At 38.2% G+C, this 24,344-nt stretch overlaps 1 protein-coding gene across 2 annotated transcripts; it reads left to right on the top strand.

Annotated features, from left to right (window-relative positions):
- The first annotated feature begins 309 nt into the window (after window positions 1-309).
- LOC120635477 lies at window positions 310-24,268 on the top strand. 2 transcript variants are annotated; one of them, XM_039906501.1, is made up of 5 exons: window positions 310-753; window positions 17,185-17,271; window positions 20,870-20,943; window positions 22,655-22,782; window positions 24,045-24,268. In XM_039906501.1, exons 1-5 carry the CDS (start codon window positions 637-639, stop codon window positions 24,191-24,193), a joined length of 555 nt encoding a protein of 184 aa, XP_039762435.1. In that variant the 5' UTR covers window positions 310-636; the 3' UTR covers window positions 24,194-24,268. The 2 variants fall into 2 exon arrangements, with proteins under 2 accessions (XP_039762435.1, XP_039762434.1); XM_039906500.1 differs by having other exon boundaries at window positions 20,855-20,943.
- Window positions 24,269-24,344: the final 76 nt, after the last annotated feature.

Raw genomic sequence — 24,344 nt, 5'->3', positions numbered from 1 at the left:
TAAAAGAACTGAATCTTGACAAGCCTACTCAAAAGATATTTTGATTTTGATTTGAGGTAGATAAAAAGGTATAAAAAATTATTCACGTAAACCTGACGGGTAAAGCTACCTAAAAGTAGGTACCTACTAACTTTATTTTTAATTTTATAAAGCTTGTAAAAGTGGGAATAAATGTATTTGAATCAGAGTATTTTAAGGTACGGTTTATTGACGCATATATCTTCCAGTATAGCATCGATAAAATCCTAAAATAATTATATCGATGCGGTGTCCGCGCGCTTTTATCCAGTAGTCGCCTGGAGTCCGCCATCACGGATTGACAGGCGCCCGCCATCTTTTAAAAAGCTTTCACTTATTTTTTTAATCGACTATTGTGCCGTGAATAGAGTGATAAAAAATTTGTTAAAAAAAGCTTTTATTTTTAAACAGTGTTTTTTTTTTAAAAACATTTCGAAAAAATCATTGCATTTATACATCAGTAGTTATATTCAGTTAAAAGATAAAAGAGGATTAAAACAAAATAGGAGTTGGTAAACAACTGTAAACTTTTGAATTAAAATTACATTTTCATAGTCAAATAATAAATAAAGCAAAATAGTTTTTTTAAATACAAAATAAAGGGCAATAAATTTTAAAATGGCAACAAAAACGATATATCGAAAACTGTCTGTGCTGACTTTGATGGTGCTTTTGTGCGTTCAAGTTAAAGGAAAGGCCTCGGAAGAAAGTGGCGAAATAAAGACTACTAATAAGGTATAACATACTTACTTAATTGCCTTGTATTATACTTGCTAATCTCATAAATAAATTAATGATTATCATCAAAATTCAAAATTCATTTATTTCAAGTAGGCCTAATATAAGCACTTTTGAAACGTCAAGTCTGTCTGTTTGTAGTGATTCTACCACCGGTTCGGAAGGCTCAAGGCAGATTCTACCGAGAAGAAGCCGGCAAGAAACTCAGCAGTTGCTCTTTTCCAACAACAACAATTTACATTTTGCATTTTAACATTCATTTTTCTATCTTGTGAGAGATGAAAGCGGAGCCGGATGCTTCCAAGCAACCTTGTCATTAAAAAATTCATCAATTGTATAGTAACCTCGCTGTAATAAATGTTTTTTAACAAATTCTTTAAACTTGTGCATTGGCAGGTCCAAAATCACCTTAGGAATCATATTATAAAAGCGTATACTCAATCCCACAAATGATCCCTGTACCTTACGCAGACGATATGCAGATGACACTAATTTATGACCATTTCTTGTAAGTTGACTGTTTATGTCCACTTTTTGTTTATAAACCCTAAGCTGTTGTCATCAATCCATTAACGGCCCACTACAGGTCACGGTTCTCCTTTCGGAATGAGAAGGGGTTAGGTCTTATTCCATCACGCTGGCCAAGTCCGCTTTGGTAGACTTCAAATGCCTCTGCGAACATCATGGGGAATATACAGGAAACCTCACGATCTTTTACCATAAAGTAAGTGATCTTTAAAACGCACATAACTTGGAAAAGTTAGATGTGCGTGCCGGTAATCGGAAGTCGTAACCACGAGGCTTTTACCGCTTTTTATTATTTATCCAATTACTAAAATCTATCGTTTATTTATTACTAGCTGTTGCCCGCGACTTTGTCTGCGTTTGATTTTGTTTTTTGTTGTAGATCAAAAAAAAATTTAAGTATTCAGTATCGCTAAGCCTTAAATGAGGGGTTTGCTGCTGTCCGCTGAGGAGTTCTGTCCTCTAGTTTGGGCAAAATTAAACACATATTATAATCTCTATAGTACAAAAATAATTATTTAAATCGGTTATAATTTGTCGGAGTTACGGTATAAAATCGTCAAACACTTTCACCCCCCCTCTCCCAAAGGAACCGAGCTTAATGTCGGGATAAAAGGTATCCTATATTACTTCTAACACTTCCAAGAATATGTGTATAAAGTTTCATGAGTATCGGTTAAGTAGTTTTTGCGTGAAAGCGTAACAAACAAACTTACATTCACATTTATAATATTAGTAGGGATAGAGACAGGGATTTTATCCCGACTAATAAAATTAAATTTTAAAATCCAAATTAAGTTGGTATTCCAAAAAACCCGCTGTGTGTGAATTTTGTATCAGATTCAAAATAACAAGTAACAAAAAAACTAAATCGGCAAGTTTGTTCATGTAAAGTTATCGAGCTGACAAACCAACATAACATTACAGGTAATACCAACGTAACGTTGCATATTGCAGGTAAACGTGCTTTCAAATCGAAATTGAAGTATTTAATCTTTATTAAAATTTTGTATTTTAATAGCATAAAATTATAATTAAAAATTTTATTTAACTGCTATTTTTTTTTTTTTAATTTAGAAACATTGAATTTGTGTTTAGTCGCTCAATATTTTGTCCTCGGCACAGGTTTCAACCATCTTCTTGGAGTTGTTTTCTCTATGGTAAGGAATAAAAAAAAAATATTCAATCACAAGTTAGCCTTTCACTACAAACACACCTGATGGTAGCTTATGTTGATAACGAATAATTAAATTGTTCAAACAAACTAAAAAAACACGCTTGGTATAAAAAACTAAACTAATTTCTTTCTTTAAGTTTATTCATAATAGCAAAATTAATCGGTAACCCATCCACCATTAAAGAGATAAAATATTTTTTTTTTTATTGTGTGTGCCCGTCTCTCGAAATGCAAGTTCTAATTATTATTTAAAACAGGCCATTAAAAAGTAATAGCTAACGCCCTCTACCATCTTGTAGCTTAATGTTTTCTGTGGAATTTGTTAGGTACGCGAACGCCACAGGTTTTTTACATTTGGGTCTAGATGGCGCTGTAGTAATTAGTAAAAAATCTTATTTTTTATAGTGAAAATTGGAATAATCTTTTCAGATTAGTGTATTGTCATCGGTCCTCGATATGTCTACAAAGTTTGAAAGAAATCTGACCGTTTAAAGTGGGTTAAAATCGCGCCCAAAGAAGTCGGTTACAAACAAACATACATGTGAAGCTAATATAAAGCGTGTAAAAAATGTCAGCCATTTGTACGTAATCGGTTTCCATGCGGTATAGTTGGAGGCACGTGTTTGACGGTGCGGATGAAGCTAGCCAAGGCCGGAGTTTCTCTCCAGACAAGACCAGAGAAAATTCGGAAATTATAAATTCCCAAATAGCTACTACCGGGATGTAATCTGAGTTCCAGTTATGAGAAAAAGGTGGACAAAACTGCTAACTCGCGTTCATAACTCGAGTTCATAACTGAACTGAAATGTATCCGACATTTCAGTTCAGTTAAATTACCTGCATTCTGCATACGTAACTCTACAGCGCAATGTAATCGGAGGATTTAATTTTGATTTATTTTTTGTTCGCTTATTTTTTTTTCAATGTCAAAGTGAAACGTCAAGTCTATCCGTTAGTAGCTCTACCTCTTTTTTGAACGACATTTTCTTTTTTTTTATTCCACTACAAGTTAGCCCATGACTGCGATCCCACTGGGTGGTACGTGATGATGCAGTCTAAGATGGTAGCGGGCTAACCTGTTAGGGAGTATGGTAGTCATACCCCTAATCGGTTTCTACGCGACATCGCACTGGAACAATATAAATTCCCAAAAGTAGGGATCGAACTCCGGACCTTTTTCTTAAATTCATAGAGCTCACCGTTGCGCCAGTGAGGTCGTCGTAAACCGACCAATAATTGACCTATATTTTATTAATCTTATCTTTTGAATCGTCACAGATAATATAGATGTGTCCATTGGCATTGAGTATACCACCGGTTAACAATAAATATGACCTCGACTTAGTGCGTATCACATTTATTATCTTTAAAAAAGAAAGCTGTTATTGTATGCGAGCCAGAATTTCGAAAATAATTCGCGATACTTCACAAAATAAGTCACATAATTATTTATGTTATTATGTTCTTTTTAATATCTTGGCATCGACCCGGTCTTCATACTGACTGAATGTTACATGAAAATAGTATTCTATTAGTGCATTGTATTTTAGATGTCATAAAAATTCGAAAAAAGTAATCAATTTTATGTACGCCTACTCTATAAGTACTTTGGAAGGCAGATTCTACCGAGAAAGAGCCGGCTGTGGAACCGCTGAGTTTCTTGCCCGCTTCTTCCCGGTAAAATCTCGAAAAAAAAATCAAAATTCATTTATTTCAAGTAGGCCTAATAAGTAAGCACTTTTGAAACGTCTAGTCAGTCTGTTTGTAGTGACTCTACCACCGGTTCGGAAGGCAGATTCCACTGAGAAGAGCCGGCAAGAAACTCAGCAGATTGCTCTTTTCCAACATCATTTTAAAGTTTAACAATATTTAGAATTTTTCTGTTTTGTGAGGCTAATTTTGGCTGCTTTGGCAGCTTTGTGCTGATTTTGCGGCCATTTGCCATATTGCCAATAGTAAATTGGTCATAGTTTAGTTTGAGTTCTTGTATTAACAATAGACGGCCGACTGGCGCAATGGGCAGCGAACCTGCTTTCTGAGTCCAAGGCCGTGGATTCGATTCCCACAACCGGAAAATGTTTTTTGTGATGAGCATAAGTGTTTTTCAGTGTCTGGGTGTTTATATGTATTTTCTAAGTATTTATGTATATCTAATTCATAAAAATATTCATCAGTCATCTTAGTTACCCATAACACAAGCTACGCTTACTTTGGGGCTAGGTGGCGATGTGTGTATTGTCGTAGTATATTTATTATTTTAATTATTATAAATAGAGTATGGCAATAAAGGATTACTATTATTATTTTATAAGGCGTTTTTAATACATGACTTTTTTTTAATTTTACGCAGGTTGGCCTTCGCTAAAGTAACCACAACGTATATTTCTTTTAAATCGGTCCGAATCGGTGTTACGTCGCAACGTAAATATACATTTTTATTGCAAACTCCTAGATCTAATAACACAAATCTGTCCGGTTGTCCAGCCACGCGTTTATCTTGTGGTACAGGGTGCTCTGTTTTTTTTTAAACTTTTATTCGTAAAATAATAGTCATACCATCAGTTATTGTTTTTCATTTATTTTTAAATTCTTAACAATGCTTAATTTAATTAAAAAAAGTGTGTGTGTGTAACCTTTAGGTGCGCGATTGAAGTAAAAAAACTTTAATTAGTATTTATTGATGAAAGAGTAAAATGTTCCTGGGGCTCCGCCATTTCATTTAATATTCACTATTTCATTTTAAGTGAGTGGGGTGTAAGTGGGCGTGGCTAGTACCAGTCAGCCTCCCAAATTGCCAACCTCACCTGGACGTGGTGCACCCTGCCGACTAACCGACGAGGCTCTGGCGACCGACGGTGAAAATTCGAAGTGGCGGTATAACCACTTCGAATTGGCTAGGCTGAACAAATGGCTCAGACCGGTGTCGGGCAGCAGCGACGCCGGGGCGATCAGTCTAGCCCTGCGATGACCAACCCGCCTGCCCAGCGTGGTCATTATCGGGCATAACTTTAATGGGAAGGAGAAAAAAACTACAGCCCCTAGTCCCCGGCGGCCCCGCTATACCTGGCTCTGGCAGCGGTTATGGTAACGGCGGGGCAGGGGGTGTTAAGAATCTCCGGCAGAGATTCCGCTGCCAACCCCGACGACTTGACCTGGCAACATACAACGCACGCACGTTGAGGACCGATGGAATGGTGATTGAGCTGGAAGAAGTGGTGAGCAAGTTGCGCTGGGATATTATAGGGTTGTCTGAAGTCCGGCGAGAGGGGGAGGACTCGATAATCTTGGAATCCGGCAACTTGTTCTACTACCGGGAGGGTGACCAACAGTCACAGGGAGGTGTCGGGTTTATCGTCCACAAATCTCGCGTCAACAATGTTGTAAAAGTCGAAAGTGTGTCGAGCAGGGTAGCATACCTTATACTCAGAATTACCAAACGGTATTCGTTGAAGGTCATACAGGTATACGCGCCGACTTCGGCACACCCAGACGAGGATGTAGAGATTTTGTATGAGGACATTTCAAAAGCCATACATGTCTCGAACACCTACTACAATATTGTGATGGGAGATTTCAACGCGAAGCTTGGCGAGCGAACTGGTTCAGAGTTGAGGGTGGGGCAATTTGGGTATGGGCAACGGATCCACAGGGGTCAAATGTTGGCTGACTTCATGGAGAAGGAGGGCCTCTATATGATGAACTCCTTCTTCAAGAAGCGGCCACACAGGAAATGGACCTGGATAAGCCCCGATGGTTCCACGAGAAACGAGATCGACTTCATCATGTCGACCAAACGGCATATATTCAATGATGTCTCTGTGATCAACAGGGTTAAAACCGGAAGTGATCACCGTATGGTAAGAGGCACATTGAGTATAAACGTTCAGCTTGAAAGAGTCGGACTGGTGAAGTCTACGCTCCGGCCTACTCGTGCCCATATTCAAAACCCCGAGAGCTTTCAACTAGAACTACAGAACCGGTTTGATTGCCTAGCAGATTGCGACACTGTGGACGATTTGAACAACAGGCTGGTGGAATGTTCAAACAGTCGGGTCCAAATTCTACAAGACCCACCGTAGAAACAAGGCCAATAGGTTCTCAACCAATACACTCAAGCTTATGACGGAGAGGCAAGAGATGAGACTACAGTCTACAGCAGACGCGTCCGCCTACCGGCGGATTAATAGGCAGATCTCTAAATCACAGACTCGTGATATGCGGCACTTCTATACAGAGCGTATTAAAAATGCCATCGAGCAAAACAGAGGCTCTAAAGTGTTCGCTAAGGATCGACACTATACCGAAGATATCCCGGACGTCAGCCTATACGAGATTAGTGTGGCTCTCAAGCAGCTTAAGAATAGCAAGGCGCCGGGTGATGACGGAATAACGGCAGAACTCCTGAAGGCAGGTGGAAAACCGATACTGAAAGTCCTTCAGCGATTGTTTGATTCCGTTATTCACCAAGGCACAACGCCAGAGGCATGGCACAGGAGTGTGGTGGTTCTGTGTTTCAAAAAAGGTGATAATACCTTGTTGAAGAATTACAGACCCATCTCGCTGCTGAGTCATTTCTACAAGCTGTTTTCGAGAGTCATTACGAATCGTCTCTCTCGTAGGTTTGATGACTTCCAGCCTCCCGAACAAGCCGGTTTCCGTAAGGGATACGACCATAGGGGAGTACCATAGACCACATTCATACGCTGCGGCAGGTTATACGGAAGACTGAAGAGTATAACCGGCCACTTTGCTTAGCGTTTGTGGACTATGAAAAAGCCTTTGATTCGGTGGAAACTTGGGTTGTGTTTAGGTCACTGCAGAGGTGCCGAATTGACTACCGGTATATCCAAGTCAATCTTCTGAGTTTCTGACTAGCTCGGTAGACTCTGCTTTGCAAAGGTGTTTAAAAACTAGACCTACTTAAAATAAATGAACTTTGAATTCTGAATCCTGATAGTGGCTTTGACGCGTACTTTCCAATTTTACTCTCCATTCTCGTCCAAAAAATTCTCGAATCGTCGTAAAATTAAAGTCCGCTGTACACGCTGTATAATGGACAGTCGATGGACACACATACGCGCGCTCATATTTTATGACTATTATTTTTGTCAAAAGGAAAATTATTTCGGACGTTTGCTTTGTTTCGTATTTAATAAAAACTTCTTGCATTGTTTCGAACTCGCGTAGGTTGTGACGTCAGCCTAAATATTTGCCCACTGCTGGGCACGAGTCTTGCTCATGCGGACGAGGAGTTCAAAGCTAAGGCCTACCCACTGCCGGATTTATATTTCTTATGAGTATAGGCTTTTTCATTTTAATTATTATTACTTTAAATATCTTATTTTATTTTATTAATATTTTTGAAAGTATTAAGATTTTTTGATAAATATCTAGTGAACAGTGGTAAATTTTAAGTTTTGGAAGTGGGCGTGATCACTGGTTGTTTTCCTTCTCTTCTTGACATAATAATTGTGTCTTCTCCCGATCTTGTTTCTCAGCACGGGCAATGTTCTGCTGATGCCTTTTCTTATCATGATTTAATTTTTCTGTCATATAAACTGCGCCCTCCAAAAAATAAACCTAAAATACTTCTGCGACGTAATTTTGGTGGTATGGATGTTGATCGATTGTGTGATGATGCTCGTAATGTTGACTGGTCTGCTGTAGAATCCGCATCTTGTATTAATGTGAAAGTTGAAATTTTCTGTTCTTTACTCACACAACTGTATGACATACATGCACCTATTAAATCTGTCAAGATTAAACATTTACCTGCGCCCTGGCTTACTGATGAATTAAAAAATACAATTTTAAAGAAAAATTTAGCCAAGTCTAAATTTAAGAGCAAAAAATCTGCTGAAAATGAAAGAGAATATCATAAGATCAGGAATCGCTGCAATACATTATGTAGAGATGCACAGCGACGCCATATTCATACATCTGTCGAAAACGGCGACTCTTCCAGAGTTTGGAAGTTTCTTGAAACTGTTGGAATTGGTAAATCATCCAGAAATTCTTCACCTTCTCATGTTGATGTTGAACTTTTAAATCAATATTTTTCCAACCCTTCTAACTCTTTTGATAGTTCAGATAAAATGCGTACTATTCTTTCTCTATCTACAATTCCAACCTCTAATTATCCTCCGTTTGAGTTTAGTCAGTTTACTGCATGTGATGTTAAGAAGAGCATTTTGTCCATTGCCTCAAATGCTGTCGGTAGCGATGATATTAGCCGTAATATGCTGGTTCCTCTTCTTGATGTTATAGCTCCTGTCATTACTCACTTATTAAATGAATCTGTATTCACTTCCAAATTTCCTGAGGCTTGGAAGAGCGCTCATGTTATACCTCTTCCTAAGAAGGCTCTTCCAGCTAGCTTCTCTGATTTTCGTCCCATCTCTATTTTACCCTTTCTTTCCAAAGCCCTTGAAAAGCTCATTTACCAACAGCTGAACCTTTTCATTAATCGAAATTGCTTGCATAATCCATTCCAATCCGGTTTTCGTCCTGGGCATAGTACGGCTACTGCTCTTATTAAAGTTACCGATGATATACGTTGGGGTATGGACAATAAACTGCTCACAGTTCTGGTATTGCTGGACTTCAGTAATGCTTTTAATACGGTAGATTTCGACATTCTGTTGAGTCAGTTGCGTTCTCTTAACATATCTCCATCAGTGATTGTCTGGTTTCATAGTTATCTTCATGGTCGTCGGCAGCGTATTCACACTGAGGAATCTCATTCCTCATGGTGTGATATTACTGTTGGCGTACCTCAAGGCGGCGTGCTATCTCCATTACTGTTTTCTATTTTCATCAACTCCATTACTCGGAATATATCTTCTCTCTACCATATGTATGCTGACGATGTCCAAATTTACACCCAGTCAACCTTTGATAATCTTCCAATCGCAATAGCTAGCATTAACAAAGACTTGCGCGTTATTTCAAATTGGAGTAAAGCGCATGGCCTTAACGTTAATCCAAAAAAAACTCAAGCTATTGTTATTGGCAGTCGAAGGCAGATTTCAAGGATTGACTGGTTTTCCCTCCCCTCCATTGAGTTTGATAGTGTCACAGTCCCATACTGTGAAAATGTAAAGAACTTGGGCATTTATCTTGACCGAACCTTAAGTTGGACGTACCATATTAATGAGATCAGCAGAAAGACATTTGCAGCTCTAGGCTCTTTGCGTCGTCTTCGGTATTTACTTCCTATACCTACCAAAATTATGCTCGCACAGACTCTACTCCTTCCCATTCTTGACTACGCTGACGCAAGCTATGTTAACTTAACTGAAGATCAGTTAAATAAACTTGAGAGACTCCAGAATTCTAGCATTCGTTTCATATTTGGGTTGCGCAAATATGATCATATTTCTCAATTTCGGTCTCGTCTCAAGTGGTTACCTATCAGACTTCGCCGGAATTTGCACATTGTTTCTATTCTGTACTGTGTTTTGTTTCATCCTTCTACTCCTCTTTACCTGAAAGAGAGGTTTAAATTTGTAGGAGTCCCAGACGAACTTCGTTCTACGAGGAAGTTAGTCTTGAAGGTGCCTGGTCACAAATCCTCCTTCTTCAACGGATCATTTACGGTTCAGGCTATTAAATTATGGAACGCCTTGCCGTTAGATATCCGTGAGGCACAATCGATTGGGACCTTCAAGAAACTAGTGAAGGATCATTATTTGTCTCTTTCAGCCGAACAACGCTGAAGCGAATCATTTTAAGTGTGTAATTTGAATTATTTATGTATTTCATACTAATTGGGGATGTTATATGTAATATATTTATATAGATATTTATGTTATATATTTTATTTGTATTTATATATAATATATTTATATATATATTATAGTTATATTTTATTATATATTTTATTTATATTTATTTATATATTTGTATAATTTTTAAATCTTATTTATTGCACCACCTACCTCTTTTCTACGTTTTTTCCTTTTACGCCATTGGTTGCTTGGAAGAAATCGCTATGTAGCGATAAGGCCACCAAATTGTACTCTCTTGATTGTATTTATATCTTTGTAACTACTTTTTGTTTCTTTGGTGTACAATAAAAGTGTATTCATTCATTCATTCATTCACTGTTACGCAGTTTCATACTTTTACAGTGATCATCGTTTCATTCATTATTGGTTAAGATATGTTATTGTTCACAAATAAATAAATAAATAAAACAAAATAGTTATAAAAAAAAAATGAATTATGCAATATCGATAGGAAAAAAAAGTGCCATATGCCCACGAGGGGACAGATCAAACTTCTTACTCCGGTTTGTCCCCCTGAGAGGACAGAACTGGGGGACAGATAGGAATAACCCCTTTATTTCCGCTGCCCCATGTACCTGACGTATGTTAATTTTTTCTCACATTCGAGGGGGTTTCTGGAAGAAATTTCCTTAACGATAAGTTGTCCTCTTTTAATATTATTAAACCGCCAACGAGGTGGACAGACGACATCCAGCGAGTCGTGGGGAGTCGACGGATACAAGCGGCCTAGAATCGTGGAGATTGGAACGCCCTACAAAAGACCTATGTCCAGCAGTGGACGTCCGTCGGTTGATTTGGTGGTGATGATGACGATGTTCGGCTTCGGGCATAACTCCGACATAACATGGGACTTCGGGCATACCACCCCAGTACTTGGGGACATATAGGAATAATCCCTTTATTTCCGCTGCCCCATTTATCTGACGTACGTTCATTTTTCCCCACATTCGAGGGCTTCTGGAAGAAATCTCCTTAAAGATAAGTTGTCCTTTTTTCATCATCATCATCATCATCAAAGCTCTACAGCCCTGGGTGGGCCTTGGCTTGGTCAAGCATATTTCTCCATTTGAGGCGGTCAGAAGCTGCTTCTTTCCAGCTCCGAACTCCCAGAACCCTCATACCCCTCTCAACTCCATCACTCCACCGACCCCTAGGTCGTCTTCGGCTTCTACGCCCCTCCAAAGTGCCCTCCATCAACCTCTTTGGCGCTCTCGTGCCTTCCATGCGTTGCACATGCCCTGCCCATTGCATTCTTAACAGTTTGATAGTTCTGACGACATTCGGTTGTCTTTTTTTAGTATTATTAAATAATAGACTAAGCAGCTTTCGCGGATGTGTCTATATCATTTCTTATGATTTTTGATGTTTTTCCTTTCCTTTCTCAAGTTGATTTTAATCATCATCATCATATCAACTTATTACCGGCCGGGCACGGGTCTCTCCTTCCACAATAAGAAGGGGTTAAGGGTCAAGGCCGTAATCTACCAAGCTGACCCCGTGCGCATTTAAATTTGGTTCCACGTATAAAACGAACTTAGGGCCAAATTATTTAAAATTGCGTAATTCATTCATTTGAAGTAAGCCTAATATAAACACTTTTGAAACGTCATGTCAATCTGTTTGTAGTGAGTCTACCACCGGTTCGGAAGGCAGATTCTACCGAGAACATTTTACAACAAACATATTTCTATCTTCTGTGAGATTGAATATTATAAGAAGATTAGGCTAGGCTTTTGTAACAGAGCTCGTCCGGGCCAAAGAAAACTTTAGATCGAATTTGGGACCTCCCACTTAGATCAGATCGCTTCAGCACTGCGCCAGGGACGTCGTGAAAATATTTTTTGAAGTAAAACTTCTTTAGGCGCGACTAGAAAGTAACTCAGATTTTTTTCTGACGGAAGCAACACTTACGTCAGACTTCTGTGTAGTTTCCGCTATTTAAAAATAATAATTTGGATCGGTCGTAAGTATATGTTATATACTCCACGCTTCTTGACTTATACGCCAGCTAGTGGCAAATATCATAATCAATTAGGATTATTTAGTTCCAATATTTGCAAACGGATCAATTGTGAATAGCAAAGTGAATAAAAAAAAATTCAACAGTTAAAAAAAATAATTATAAAACTTTTTAAAAATATACTTGTATATGTATTACAAAAGCAAAAATAAATTATTACTTTTGTAATAAATAAATTATTCATAAATTTTCTGACGGTTGAGACATTCTATAATATTCAATGACAAGGTTATATTTACATGTGCTGATCTAACCTCAAATTTTCTTTTCTCAATTCTATTTAACAAATGAAAATATTTATAAAATGTGAAAATAATATTATTGAATTTTAAATAGAATATAAAATGAAATTGTAAATATTAAATGAAATGGCGGAGTCCCAAGAACATTTTACTACTCTACTTACTTTCATCAATGAAAAAGTATTACTTCAATCGCGCGTAAAGGTTACACGCACACACTTTTTTTTTTAATTCGGTAATTAGGATATCGAACCATGTGCAGAATGTATTGTAAATAAATGTAAACGTAAAAATAAACGCTTTACGACTCGATATAGCCGCGGCTATATTTACTGTCCCGCCCACGCGCTTCCAACGTCACCCGACAAACTACTTCGGTTGTTTATTGAAGTTGTACTTCTTTTGGCGCGTTAGGGAAAAATGATGAGAGTAAATTTTTACGATGCGCGCGCACACCGTCACGAAAAACCGACACCCTTAATTTAGCTATAGTCAACAATTTTGATTTTCAATACAAGGTTTGACAGTGTACACTTTGAATTGTTAAAGTCTGCGGGTTAATTCCGGTGATTTAATTGATTCAATTGTAAAAACAAAATTTTCAAATTTCAATGATGAAACTTGGTTTTCCGATAGTGAAATAACAAGATAATGCGTTATAATAAATCGAATCTAATACCTTTTTTCTATTGTTAGAGTAGTTTTTTCTACAAACGCAGAATAAGGCTAAAAATAAGATACTACAGATACTAAAAACATTAATGTTCATAACAACTTTCAGTTTTGGGCATCGAACCCACGGCCTTGCACTTGGAAAGCAGGGTCGCTGCCCACTGCGCAAACCGTTTGTCTAATCAGAATTTACTTTTTAGTTGGTACAAAACTTACTACCGAAGACGGTTTTTTTTGTTAAAAAAGCAGAAATAAGTATGGCACGGTACTACCCGGGGTGAGCTCTGTCACAAAAACCACTACTGAAAATAAAAATGTAGAAATCTGAACGACTTTTAGTCGCCCGACATGTCGCCTGTCTGCCGCACTACGAGAATTAGTCACATAATACACGGTAGACGTCAGGGGACGCTTTGCGTTTTTATTTTAACACCTCAGTATTGCAACGCGATATTTGGGTTTTGCGTCTCGGGAAATGATTCGGAACGTTATCTGAGACGAAGGCCGAAGGCGTGTAGATTTATTTTAGAAGATTTAATTGACGGCGTACTGCAGTGCGCTAGACCAAGTTCTTTTTGCAAGTACCCTACTATGTTTATAAAAAAAACGTGTGTGTAGTTGTACACACACGTGTAACTGTGTAACTTCGGTGGCCATCCGTGATCTTTATCATCAGTGAATGGTGCTTTTCGATATGAAGGGCTCAAGTTACAGTTAAGTTAGTTAAAAATGACAATTGCGATTACCAAATGATATTTAAAGTAGAATCCGTTGGCAAGAGTTGATAGTTTGATTTGCAGGAAGAAATACCATCGAAGATTGTCTCTCTACATAATTTATATATATTGGTATATATAATATAGATATTACAGCGAATGAATTTCTTAATGACAAGGTTGCTTGGAAGCATCCGGCTCCGCTTTCATCTCTCACAAGATAGAAAAATGAATTTTGAAATGTAAAATGTAAATTGTTAATGTTGGAAAAGAGCAACTGCTGAGTTTCTTGCCGGCTTCTTCTCGGTAGAATCTGCCTTACGAACCGGTGGTTGAGTCACTACAAACAGACAGACTTTACGTTTCAAAAGTGCTTATATTAGGCCTACTTGAAATAAAAGAATTTACATTTTTTTTATTTTGAATAAAAACTATTCTATTCCATTTAGACCGAGGTTTATCGACCGAAATCATCACTTTGATCTCAGTGCTTAAAGTATAGCTTTTATTTTGGTGTATTTAAAAAAAAAATTACAGCTATATTTTTGATTGTTCACAGTGGGCAGCACCTTGCTTTCTGAGTCCAAGGCCGTGGATTCAATTCCCACAAATGAAAAAAATTGTGTGAGGAACACAAATCTATTTCAGTGTCTGGGTGTTTATATGTATATTAAAAATAAAAAATATTCATCAGTCATCTTAGTACCCATAACACAAGCTACGCTTACTTTGGGGCTAGATGGCGATGTGTGTATTGTGGTAGGATATTTTATTTATTTGTCATTTGTCTTATCGGATTATTATATCGGATATTTTGTATAAGTATCGCTATATTAGAAAAAAACTTATCGTTTGATTGACGTGTTTTTTGTTGAATAAGTTACTTGATATATATTATGTACATGATTTATAAGAAAAACTTTACTCAGGTAATCTCAATTTCGTAATCACCATAAAAACTACGTACCTAGGTACTTATTCGTAGAACCTTATAGAAAAGTGATTAAAAACTTTTGTTGTTTTATAACACCATCCGCTGACCAATTCTGTATCTCGGTGGATATACAATAAAGTTAGAAACTATAACATGTGTCCATGTTATAAATCTTGTTACCTCAGTTGTCAACCAGAAGTCTGAACTGCATCTCTGTTAAGAATAAAGGTTACAGAAAGTTAATATGAAAGTTCAGCTTAGTATCTCTCCTTCCAAGGTTCATAACTAACTCGACTGGATTACAAAAACATATATATATACGATATACTATACGAATTTTCGCCTTTATAATATTACTGTGATATCCATCCCACTAATATTATAAATGTGAAAGTGTGAATGTTTATTACTCAATCACGCAAAAACGGCGTAACGGATTTGGATGAAATTTGGCATGCATGTAGCCTTTGACATGGAAAAGAACATAGGCAACTTTTAATCCCGATTCCCTAAGAACTTCCCGAGGGAAAATCATTAAAATTGTTTACGAGCTAAGCCGCGGGCAGACAGCTTTGAAATTTGGTATGCATGTCACCTGTGCTATGGAAAAATGACATGAGCTTTCTATACCGATCTCTCAAAAGGTTCCCGTGGTGAGATCAAAAATTTTTAACTTGCGAAGCTTTATGCCCAATTAAAGTCCACGCAGACAAAGGCGCGAAAATTTTGGTAGCTTGTGTGGGATACCATACAAGGAGTCGTTGTCTTTCTATGCAATATTTGAATAACAAACAGTTCGCAGCCAGTATTGTGCGTTGCACTAAACATATAAAATACAATAACATTAGTTATCTCACGATAACTGTAGAGCATTAAGTCTCAAGTGATGCTATTTTATCATGTCAGATATAATCCAAATAGCTTTCTCGTTTTCGTAGCACTTGTGAATTTATTTATAAGATCCACGCGAGCTGGCGACCTTCCAGCTCCATTGCTGAGCGGGATCTGTTTGGGCTTGTGAGTTGTGGCAAGTTATAAGTCATTCAGGATTGTAAAGAATGTATAGGTGCCTACTTGGCCGCTCGGCAGAGCAACAAATGGCTTCGGTGTGGAGCAGAGTGCGTGCCGCCAGCTATGCTTTGTTTGCGCGCCGGCTCTCTCAATGAGTATACAAACCACCTCACAACATCTTCATTCCCCCTTATTAATTAAAATGGATTCACGTTGAAATAGTTTCGCAATGTTTTGTCACCCTTCAATTGAAAGCACCATTCAAATGTCAGAGCGTGACAAAACACTGTATTACTTTTTTTTCTGTCATCATCATCGGCATCATATCAAGCCATTGCCGGTCCACTAGGGGTCTGTACGGACAGTAAGAAGGGGTTAAGGTCGTAGTACACCACGCTAGCTTAGTTCAGATTGGTGGACTCCACATAACTTTGAAAACAAAAATTCTTCATCCATGTAGCCCTATCACAGGCACTTATGAAGCGTTCATACATATATGTCTATATAATTGTAAGGGTATGGTGATAACTTCCTTCGGCAACTTAAACCTAAAGCTACGAGGGTTCCAAACGCGCCCTGGTCTAAGAAGAGCCCACAACAAACTTAGCCGGTTACATTTTTTTGTTATCACCATCTCCTCAATTAATATTAGGCTATGAAGTATTAGAACTTTAGTAGGATAGCGATGAGGCCACGAAAAGATGCAAATAAACATACCATACAATATCACTTTATTAATTTACTTTAAAAACAATGACAATATGAACTTATCGTTTTACAACCTCGCAATTCACTTCATAACCCTCTAAAAGAACGCTCCAACCCGCCAAGAAGAAAACCCAATTTCCCGCCAAAACTCATAGCGTCCAGGTAGAATCCAAGCAATTTTATTGGTTCCCGCCGTTATGCGTCTACCGGCGTTAACCAATCGGAGAATGACAACCGATCGTCTCGTTCAAAAATAAGATTAAATTAAAAAAATTATAATGCTAGTTAAATTTAAATCCTAACAGAAGTAAGAGCAACTCACACCCAAGCTTTTTTATCGTTTAAGTAATCCTTAACATTAAAATAGGATTTTTGTGTAAGCTTACGTTTAATATAAACTTTGAACTTATTGAGAGACATCTCAAGGATTTTATCTGGTAATTTGTTATAAAATGATATACAATTACCCTTAAATGAATTACTGTTTTTATGTAGCCTAGTAAACTGCACCAGCAGTTCATTATGGCACCTCAGGCATGCAGGTTTCCTCACGATGTTTTGATATTTAAATTGCTAAAAGCCAATAAAAAACAATCATGTCTGTCTGTTTGATAGTACATTTGCCTGTTCCAGAATGACGTGTCAGGACTGTTGTTTGCGGACGAGTTGAAGCAGATCATCGAGAGGTACATGTTCGGAATCTGCCCGCAGCCCTACAAGGTAACGTATCAGATCTAGTATAGTAATAATTGATGCCACCAAGCTGGGCCGGTGTGGTGGACTACGGCCTTCTCATCGTGTGCCCGGTGGTGGGCCAGTAATGGTTTGATATTAATTGATAAAAAAAGTGTGTGTCAGCTCCGACGCACGACTGGAGTTTACTCCTTAAGCACGACTGTCGAAACATACACAAAAAGGGTTTATTTAACTGAATAAAGATTAATACCATATGAAAGGGTAAATTAAAAATCCTGTGCAATTTATTCACACACGGCGGAAGTGTAACTTCTTAAAAGTAGCCTACGAGAGATTGAGGTGGATGTAGAATATCTGAACTATAAGGATAAATGTAATGTTTATTAATTAGTTTCCATGGTAACTAGAATCGGTAAAAAAAATTGGTTGTCTGTAAAGTCGGCTTACTGACGATAGTTGAACGTGACAACGTCGTAAGAAAATACTGATGGAATGGTTGCATTTTTCAAAAGAAAATTTTAATTTTATTTGTTTGATAGATATTATCGTTGCTATAAACAATTGACACCACATTCTCTTTTCACTGCACTTCATCCTTGCCGAAAACATGTAAATGTATTATTGTACAGAAGCTGTCCACGCGGACGCATCGCTCACTCAAGTAGGAGAGGGCCAGATGTCGAACGCGGAGGCCGACTGTGCCTCTTTGTCGCTCGTTCCGCGCTCTCGCTTGCACTTTAAGCCTTGAATGGAACGCCTCAGAGCGAGGTAACGCCGCATGCGTCATGTTTTTTCGTGCGTGCATCCGGCTCCATCGAATTATAAGACGTTATCACGTCAAAATGTATAATGTTTTCTATCTCACTCCGTCCTATACATTTATGTGTTTGTTTCTTTATCTAGATATTATTCGGTTTCCTTGGCAACTAATATAGGAAAAATAAGTTAAACGAAAGCGACGTTGCATGTTTGCGCATCACAGTTGCCGGGCATGCAACGTCTCAAAGCGAAAACGTAACGAGGACATTTATCAGTAGATTTTACTCCTCACATTTTATCAAAATTAAGCTTAATTTGCTATACTCCGCGAAAAGCAGGAGAATCTGTGTGGTGCAATTTTTAAATTTCTTCAATCCTTATACTCCACACCAAACAGATCTCGCAATGTACCCTCTACGCACGTTTCGCTCCGAAACCGGAGCATCCTCAGAAAAGGTTGACTTTACAATGAATAATTGTTAAAAATTACACCACACAGATTCTCCTGCTTTTCGCGGTGTATAGCAAATTAAGCTTAATTTTGATAGTATATCATGGATTTCCGAAAAGCAACGCCTACTTCTATCCAATATCCTCACATTTTTCTCATACCGTGCGCCTTATATATGTAAATCGATTCTTAAGGAGTAAACTCCAAAAAGAGCAAAATTACGCAGGTAAGGCAAGGAACACGTCCTAAACAACCGTCCTGTGTCCATCACCCTGAGGCGTAGGTGTTAAGCGTCAAGCGCCTATAACTACACCGGCAACCAGACCCTTCACACCGGTATACAGCAATGTTTCTTGCCGGAAGAAATAGGCAGAGTATTTCCCCGGACGAGCTCTGTCAAAACCGCTCAGTTTGACATCAAAACCAAATCAAAACTTCGTCATTATCATCATATCAGCCCATTATCGGTCCACAGCAGGACACTGGTCTCCTTCCACAATAAGAAGGGGTTAAGGCCGTAGTCCACCACGCCGGCGTAGTTCCGATAAGTGGACTAATCAAACCAAATCTTAATTTATTCTATTTTATATTTATATACTATGTTTATTTTATATTTATTTCAATTATTATCTATTCTTAAAACATAACTGTTTTATAAATATAACCTTGAATAAACTATTGTATATAAATATACTACAGCGAGGCACAGTTCCTAAGATGCTGGCAGCATTGCCCCTTCGGATGGCCAAGGTAACTGCCCGCTCTAGGATCACCGGTAGACTCGATAACCCTTTTCGATAATTCTTTGAAAAGAGCTCTTGCCTCCGGACCCCACGGTCCCAAAGTCTCTACTCCAAAAGGCACAAAAATGAAGCTGCTATCCATGTTTTCATATTTACGCCTCTTGGCCTGCTCGGCACTGGTAGCAGCCGCACCTACCAATATTAATTTCAATTATATATGTATTTGTATTTTTATATTTTTACATTATATATATATATATATCTATCAACACTCTTGGCACTATCCCGTTCTCTTGCTGCAAGTGCTATCTACAGAGGTTGCCTGTAAGAGATTGCTTGCAGCAATAAGGCCGCCTTTGAAAGTCTACATTGTGTACTGTATACTCCTTACTGTTTCTTTTCCTGTACGTGCAATAAAGTGTTTCTTCTTCTTCTTCTTCTTTATTCAAATCAACATAAAAAAGGCACTTTTGGTACCTACGTTGCGACTTTTTTCCATTGCATTCGTAATCTTTAACTACGAGGGTTCTAAGCTTTTAGAAGAAGCTTTTACAGGACACAATTTTTTTCTGTGAGGTGATGCCGATAACTATAACAAAACGCTCTCGACCTGCGCATTAGTTGGCATTATAGATACCACCAACTTTGTCTGCGTAGAATGTCTAATATGCTGTGTCATTGAGACATATTGCCGCCCATTTCTATAAAGAAAGCTCTTTGCATCTGCAAAGCCACTGTCGATAGCACTTTGTTAAAAACTGTACAAGCTTTCATTCTCTAGGATGGTGGAGTTCTTAAAACTTTGTTACAGTAACTTTTGTACTTTTAATCGATAGCTGTATTTCGTGGTTTTAACTTGAAAAGTATTTTGAAAAATGAAAAAAACTTTCCTACCAACATTGATTCCTTATTCCATCCGTATTGTGGTATAAAAAATTGAAGATTAAAAATTTTTTTTAAGCCAAAAGCCCAAATGTTATGTTTTTTAAAAATGTCTTTCACAAAAAAGTCAGGTTCCCTGTTTTAATCCCGTTAGAGTTTAAAAAAACCCGTTCTTAGAACACCTCTATAGTGCTCGGAGAATATCCTAAGTCTCATATTTCTACTTTCAGCCATTTAAGCCGATTGGCTGTCAAGTCAGGACCATAGAAATATTAATAACTAAACACGACAGCTACCCGACGTATTCTAAACCTACTTAAAGTTCTTAAGGGCATTTCTAGTTTCCTGTTATTAAAATTTCTATATCAGGAGAAATATTGTAATATTTATAGATTAAGGTCTTAATGAAGCGATGATGGCTCAGTGGGTAGGACTTCGACTTCACTTTTCGGGGTCCGAGTTCCGAGGTGCGTGCTGAGAATCGAACTCAGAAGTTATGTGAGTTTTAAGCATTTAAAATATCACTTGCTTCTACGGTGAATGAAAATATCGTGAGGGAACCTGCATACCTGAGAGTTCTCCATAATGTTCTTAAAGGTGTGTGTGGAGTCCACCAATCCGCACTGGGCCAGCGTGATGGACTACGGCCTTACCCCTTCTCATTGTGGGGGAGTAGTGCTCTGTAGTGGGCCGGTAATGAGTTGATATAATGATGAAGGTGTTAATGTTGATTGGCGTTAGACAGCCCAATAACGGTGGTATCGTTGTACAGTTGCGTTGGTCGCAGATGGTGGGCGGCAAGAAGAACGTCACGGCCAGCGGCTGCGACCTGGATGCCGACCAGCACGACCTCGCCGCCAGGTGAGTCCGCCAACGCGTTGGACACCCCGAATGCTATAGACCACTGACGTGTTAGCGAATCTGCCTTTGTATGTATATTTGGTTAAAGATAAAAAGGTATCTTTGTTCAGACTGGTAAACATTTTGGTATTTATGTTTTTAATATTACAACACTCTTGGCACTATTCCATTGTCTTCCTACAAAGGTTGCTTGTAGGAGATTGCTTGCAGCAATAAGGCCGCCTTTGTTTGTTTACATTGTGTACTGTATACTCCTTACTGTTTCTTTTCCTGTATGCTATACGTGCTATAAAGTCTTTCTTCTTCTTCAGACTGGTCAAAATTATGTGTAATCTGTGGTCGGTATAAGTAAGTAAGAATTCAAAACTACAGGAACCCAGATCAAAAAGGAAGGTTATATAAAATGGCGGGAAAAATAGCGGTACAGTGGTGTACGTACAATAGTCTCAAGGGAACATTGATGTCTGAGTATATAATGCGATATGTTGTAATTAGATACACTAAAACGATTAGATATGAAAAAGGGATTTCTTTTAGACTTAGGTATGGCACGCGTGGTCTAATTGACCTTGTCTTGGGTGTGCCTATTGGGTTTTGTGAAACATCTATAGGCGGAGGGAAACCTGATTGTTGTTGTGGCGATACAGGCCGTGGCGACGCTTGGCCACGGCCTGATTGAACATATGTACCTATACGTAGTTGAGTTGTCGCAATTTCAAGTAAATGCTTAAATTTTGAATATTGTACCGATAGGCCAACCCGATATGCACTCCATATAAGACTAAGTGCAACGGATTAGTGTAGTATAGCGACAACAGATGGCACCACTAGTCTATTACCACGCGCTATCGTCTAGCGCCAGTATTTGTCGAGGGCAGCTCCAATATTGGTCTAAAGGTTTTAGCTAACACGCAGGATAGTGTATTCAAAGCGCACTGGATGTCAGCTTTAGAATTATATTAACTAACATAGATATTAAGATTATTGTGAATTACTAACAAATGGACCTTCGTCATTCATCAATAAATAACAGTAAAAGTTTTACCTTAATCGCGCACACACTTTTTTTGTAATTCACTGGTGACATTGGACATGATATATGCAAGCTTAAGATAGAGCAATCTTATGGAGGGTAGAGGTAAGGAGAGTCATCTGTGTATATGAAAAAGTGTCGTCAAAATGTATTAAATTAGGATGGCGCCACATTTGCATCAGGGTAACTCTTAAAAGAAGCGCCAAATATAAATATTGTTAGAGTAGGCTTGAAAAATAAACAAGGAAGTAAGGTTATATTTACCACAATATTTTGTACAACGTAAGTTGTTGAAATTCTCAATAATTAACTACTTTAGTCGATAATGACATTAAATTTTTTAACTCGGCATACTTCAATTCATCTACGATTGCTACATTCATACCATACCCTGTGCATCCACCAGCGCCATTGTGGAGGATTTTTGAACTGTTATTTAGCGCAACAACTGGACACTTTTTCAACTTTTCTCCCATATAAGATGACTCTCCTTACCTCTACCCTCCATAAGCAATCTTTCCTAGAAGATGCCTATACACTGTTGATTTGAAGGTTTGAAGGTGAACGCTGTGTGTGTGTTTTAAGTTAAAGTTTAATTAAACAACTTCGTCTCCCTCTGGGAGTGCGAGATGCTTTTGCCCAGCGGTGCGCCATTGTCTGGTCTCATCCCGGTTGCAGGCTAGCGACGCTGGCTCTACGCGCGCACGCCGCGTCCCGCACGGACTGCACGCGGTTCGGCTCGGCGCTCGCCAACACGCTCGGCGAGCTTGCTCGCAGCGCTTCCAACAGAAACGTGCTCGCTGCTGGTGAGTACGCCACTGAGCAAACCCGATCCCGAATTTGTGCCCCGAGGCGAAATCCCGGACGGAAATTCTAGATGAAGCATTCAGTCGTCATCACGGCTTCAGTCGAAAGGTTTACGTAGAAGTATTCGGGATACACCCATAATGTCTGTCTTATTTATAACTAGCTTTTGCCCTCGGCTTCGCACACGTTAAGTAATAATAATAATAAGTTTAATTCAATTAACAGCTACACAGTAAATTAAAAATAGTACAAAATAAGGCAAACATAAGGTAATGTGTATCATGAAACCCAAATTGGATAATACTGCTATAGTGCAAGACTCAGTCGCAGTTATTATCGCCGGTCTCTGGAGCGAGAACCGTACACTTAAGTTAAATCTAGTGAGATGAATAAAAATCTAAAAACCTTTTGAATTACATTCAATTGAAAGCATTGGCAAAACTATATTCTTTTTTTTTTTTTTCTTTTTCTACATTTACATAATACATACATCCATAAGATTTTATTTTTTTTAAATCTTCAAACAAAAGTTCAATTTAGATTTGGTAAATTTTAACTACAAAGGTTTAAAAAAAATGTCTTTCTGCAAATAGAAAAATATACACGTAAATTACTTAGAAAATCAGAAACTTTCATATACATTTTCATTTTTAAAATTTGTGAAAGACGTATTTCTTTATTTTTAATCAAAAACCTGAAATCAAAGTTTCATGGATGTAACTTGAAAAATAAATTGATAAATGGAGGATTTTATACAAACTTACATTCCCCGTTTAACCCTATTGGAGTTGGAATTTTCAAAAATCCTTTCTGATGCAGATGCCTACGTTGTAATAACTATCTGTGTGCAAAATTTCAGCCCGATCCGCAATTCTATGTACTTTTTGTGGTGTGCAATAAAAGTTATTCATTCATCATTCATTCATACATACATGCATACATACCCATACACACACACACACACACACACACACACACACACACACACACAAATACATACATACATACATACATACAGACATGATGACACCATCGCGGGAATAGTCAGGAAAGCTTTCTAGGACTTCTAAACGTCCACATCTAATGAAAACTCGACTTTCTAAAAAGGGGGGAAACCAATAACTTCCCGACTTTTGATTTTTTTTTAATTTTCTTAGCGGTAAGATAAAAAGTCCGCGATAGCATATACCTATCTTTTAAGGTTGAGTTATTTTCGGACGAAGTCGCGAGGCACGGCTAGTGATGTATGGCATTGTTCCAGCGGTGGCCAGCGAGAACAAGAAGCGTAAACTGTCCAAGAGCCAGAAGAAGCAGATCGCGGCCAAGCAGCGCACCGCTCTCGCCGTCAAGAAGAAAGCCGCCGCCGTAGCGGCCGCCAACGCAGCCAAGGTCGCCAGCCCCGCCGCCTAGACCCCTCAACCACTCATATACCCCTTCCGGAGTTCTTCCCTAACTTAAGCTATTAAATTAAATTCAAATTAAAAAAAGCCCTGACTCAAAATAATAAAATGCCTAGAAAAGTATTTCTTTATTAAAGCAAAGGTATATCACCGTACAGCCA

The sequence above is a fragment of the Pararge aegeria genome, chromosome 26, assembly GCF_905163445.1.
Source record: "Pararge aegeria chromosome 26, ilParAegt1.1, whole genome shotgun sequence".
NCBI lineage: Eukaryota > Metazoa > Arthropoda > Insecta > Lepidoptera > Nymphalidae > Pararge > Pararge aegeria.
Note: the sequence above shows the minus strand (reverse complement) of the source record. Positions and strands in the feature narration are given on the sequence as shown.

What these genes read in the sequence shown, in the direction of transcription:
- LOC120635477 (XM_039906500.1), top strand. Translation starts at nt 637, where the DNA reads ATGGCAACAAAAACGATATATCGAAAACTGTCTGTGCTGACTTTGATG. An exon ending in CAGCACGACCTCGCCGCCAG is followed by an intron (nt 20,944 to 22,654) that starts GTGAGTCCGCCA and finishes TCCCGGTTGCAG; the next exon opens with GCTAGCGACGCTGGCTCTAC. An exon ending in CAGAAACGTGCTCGCTGCTG is followed by an intron (nt 22,783 to 24,044) that starts GTGAGTACGCCA and finishes GCATTGTTCCAG; the next exon opens with CGGTGGCCAGCGAGAACAAG.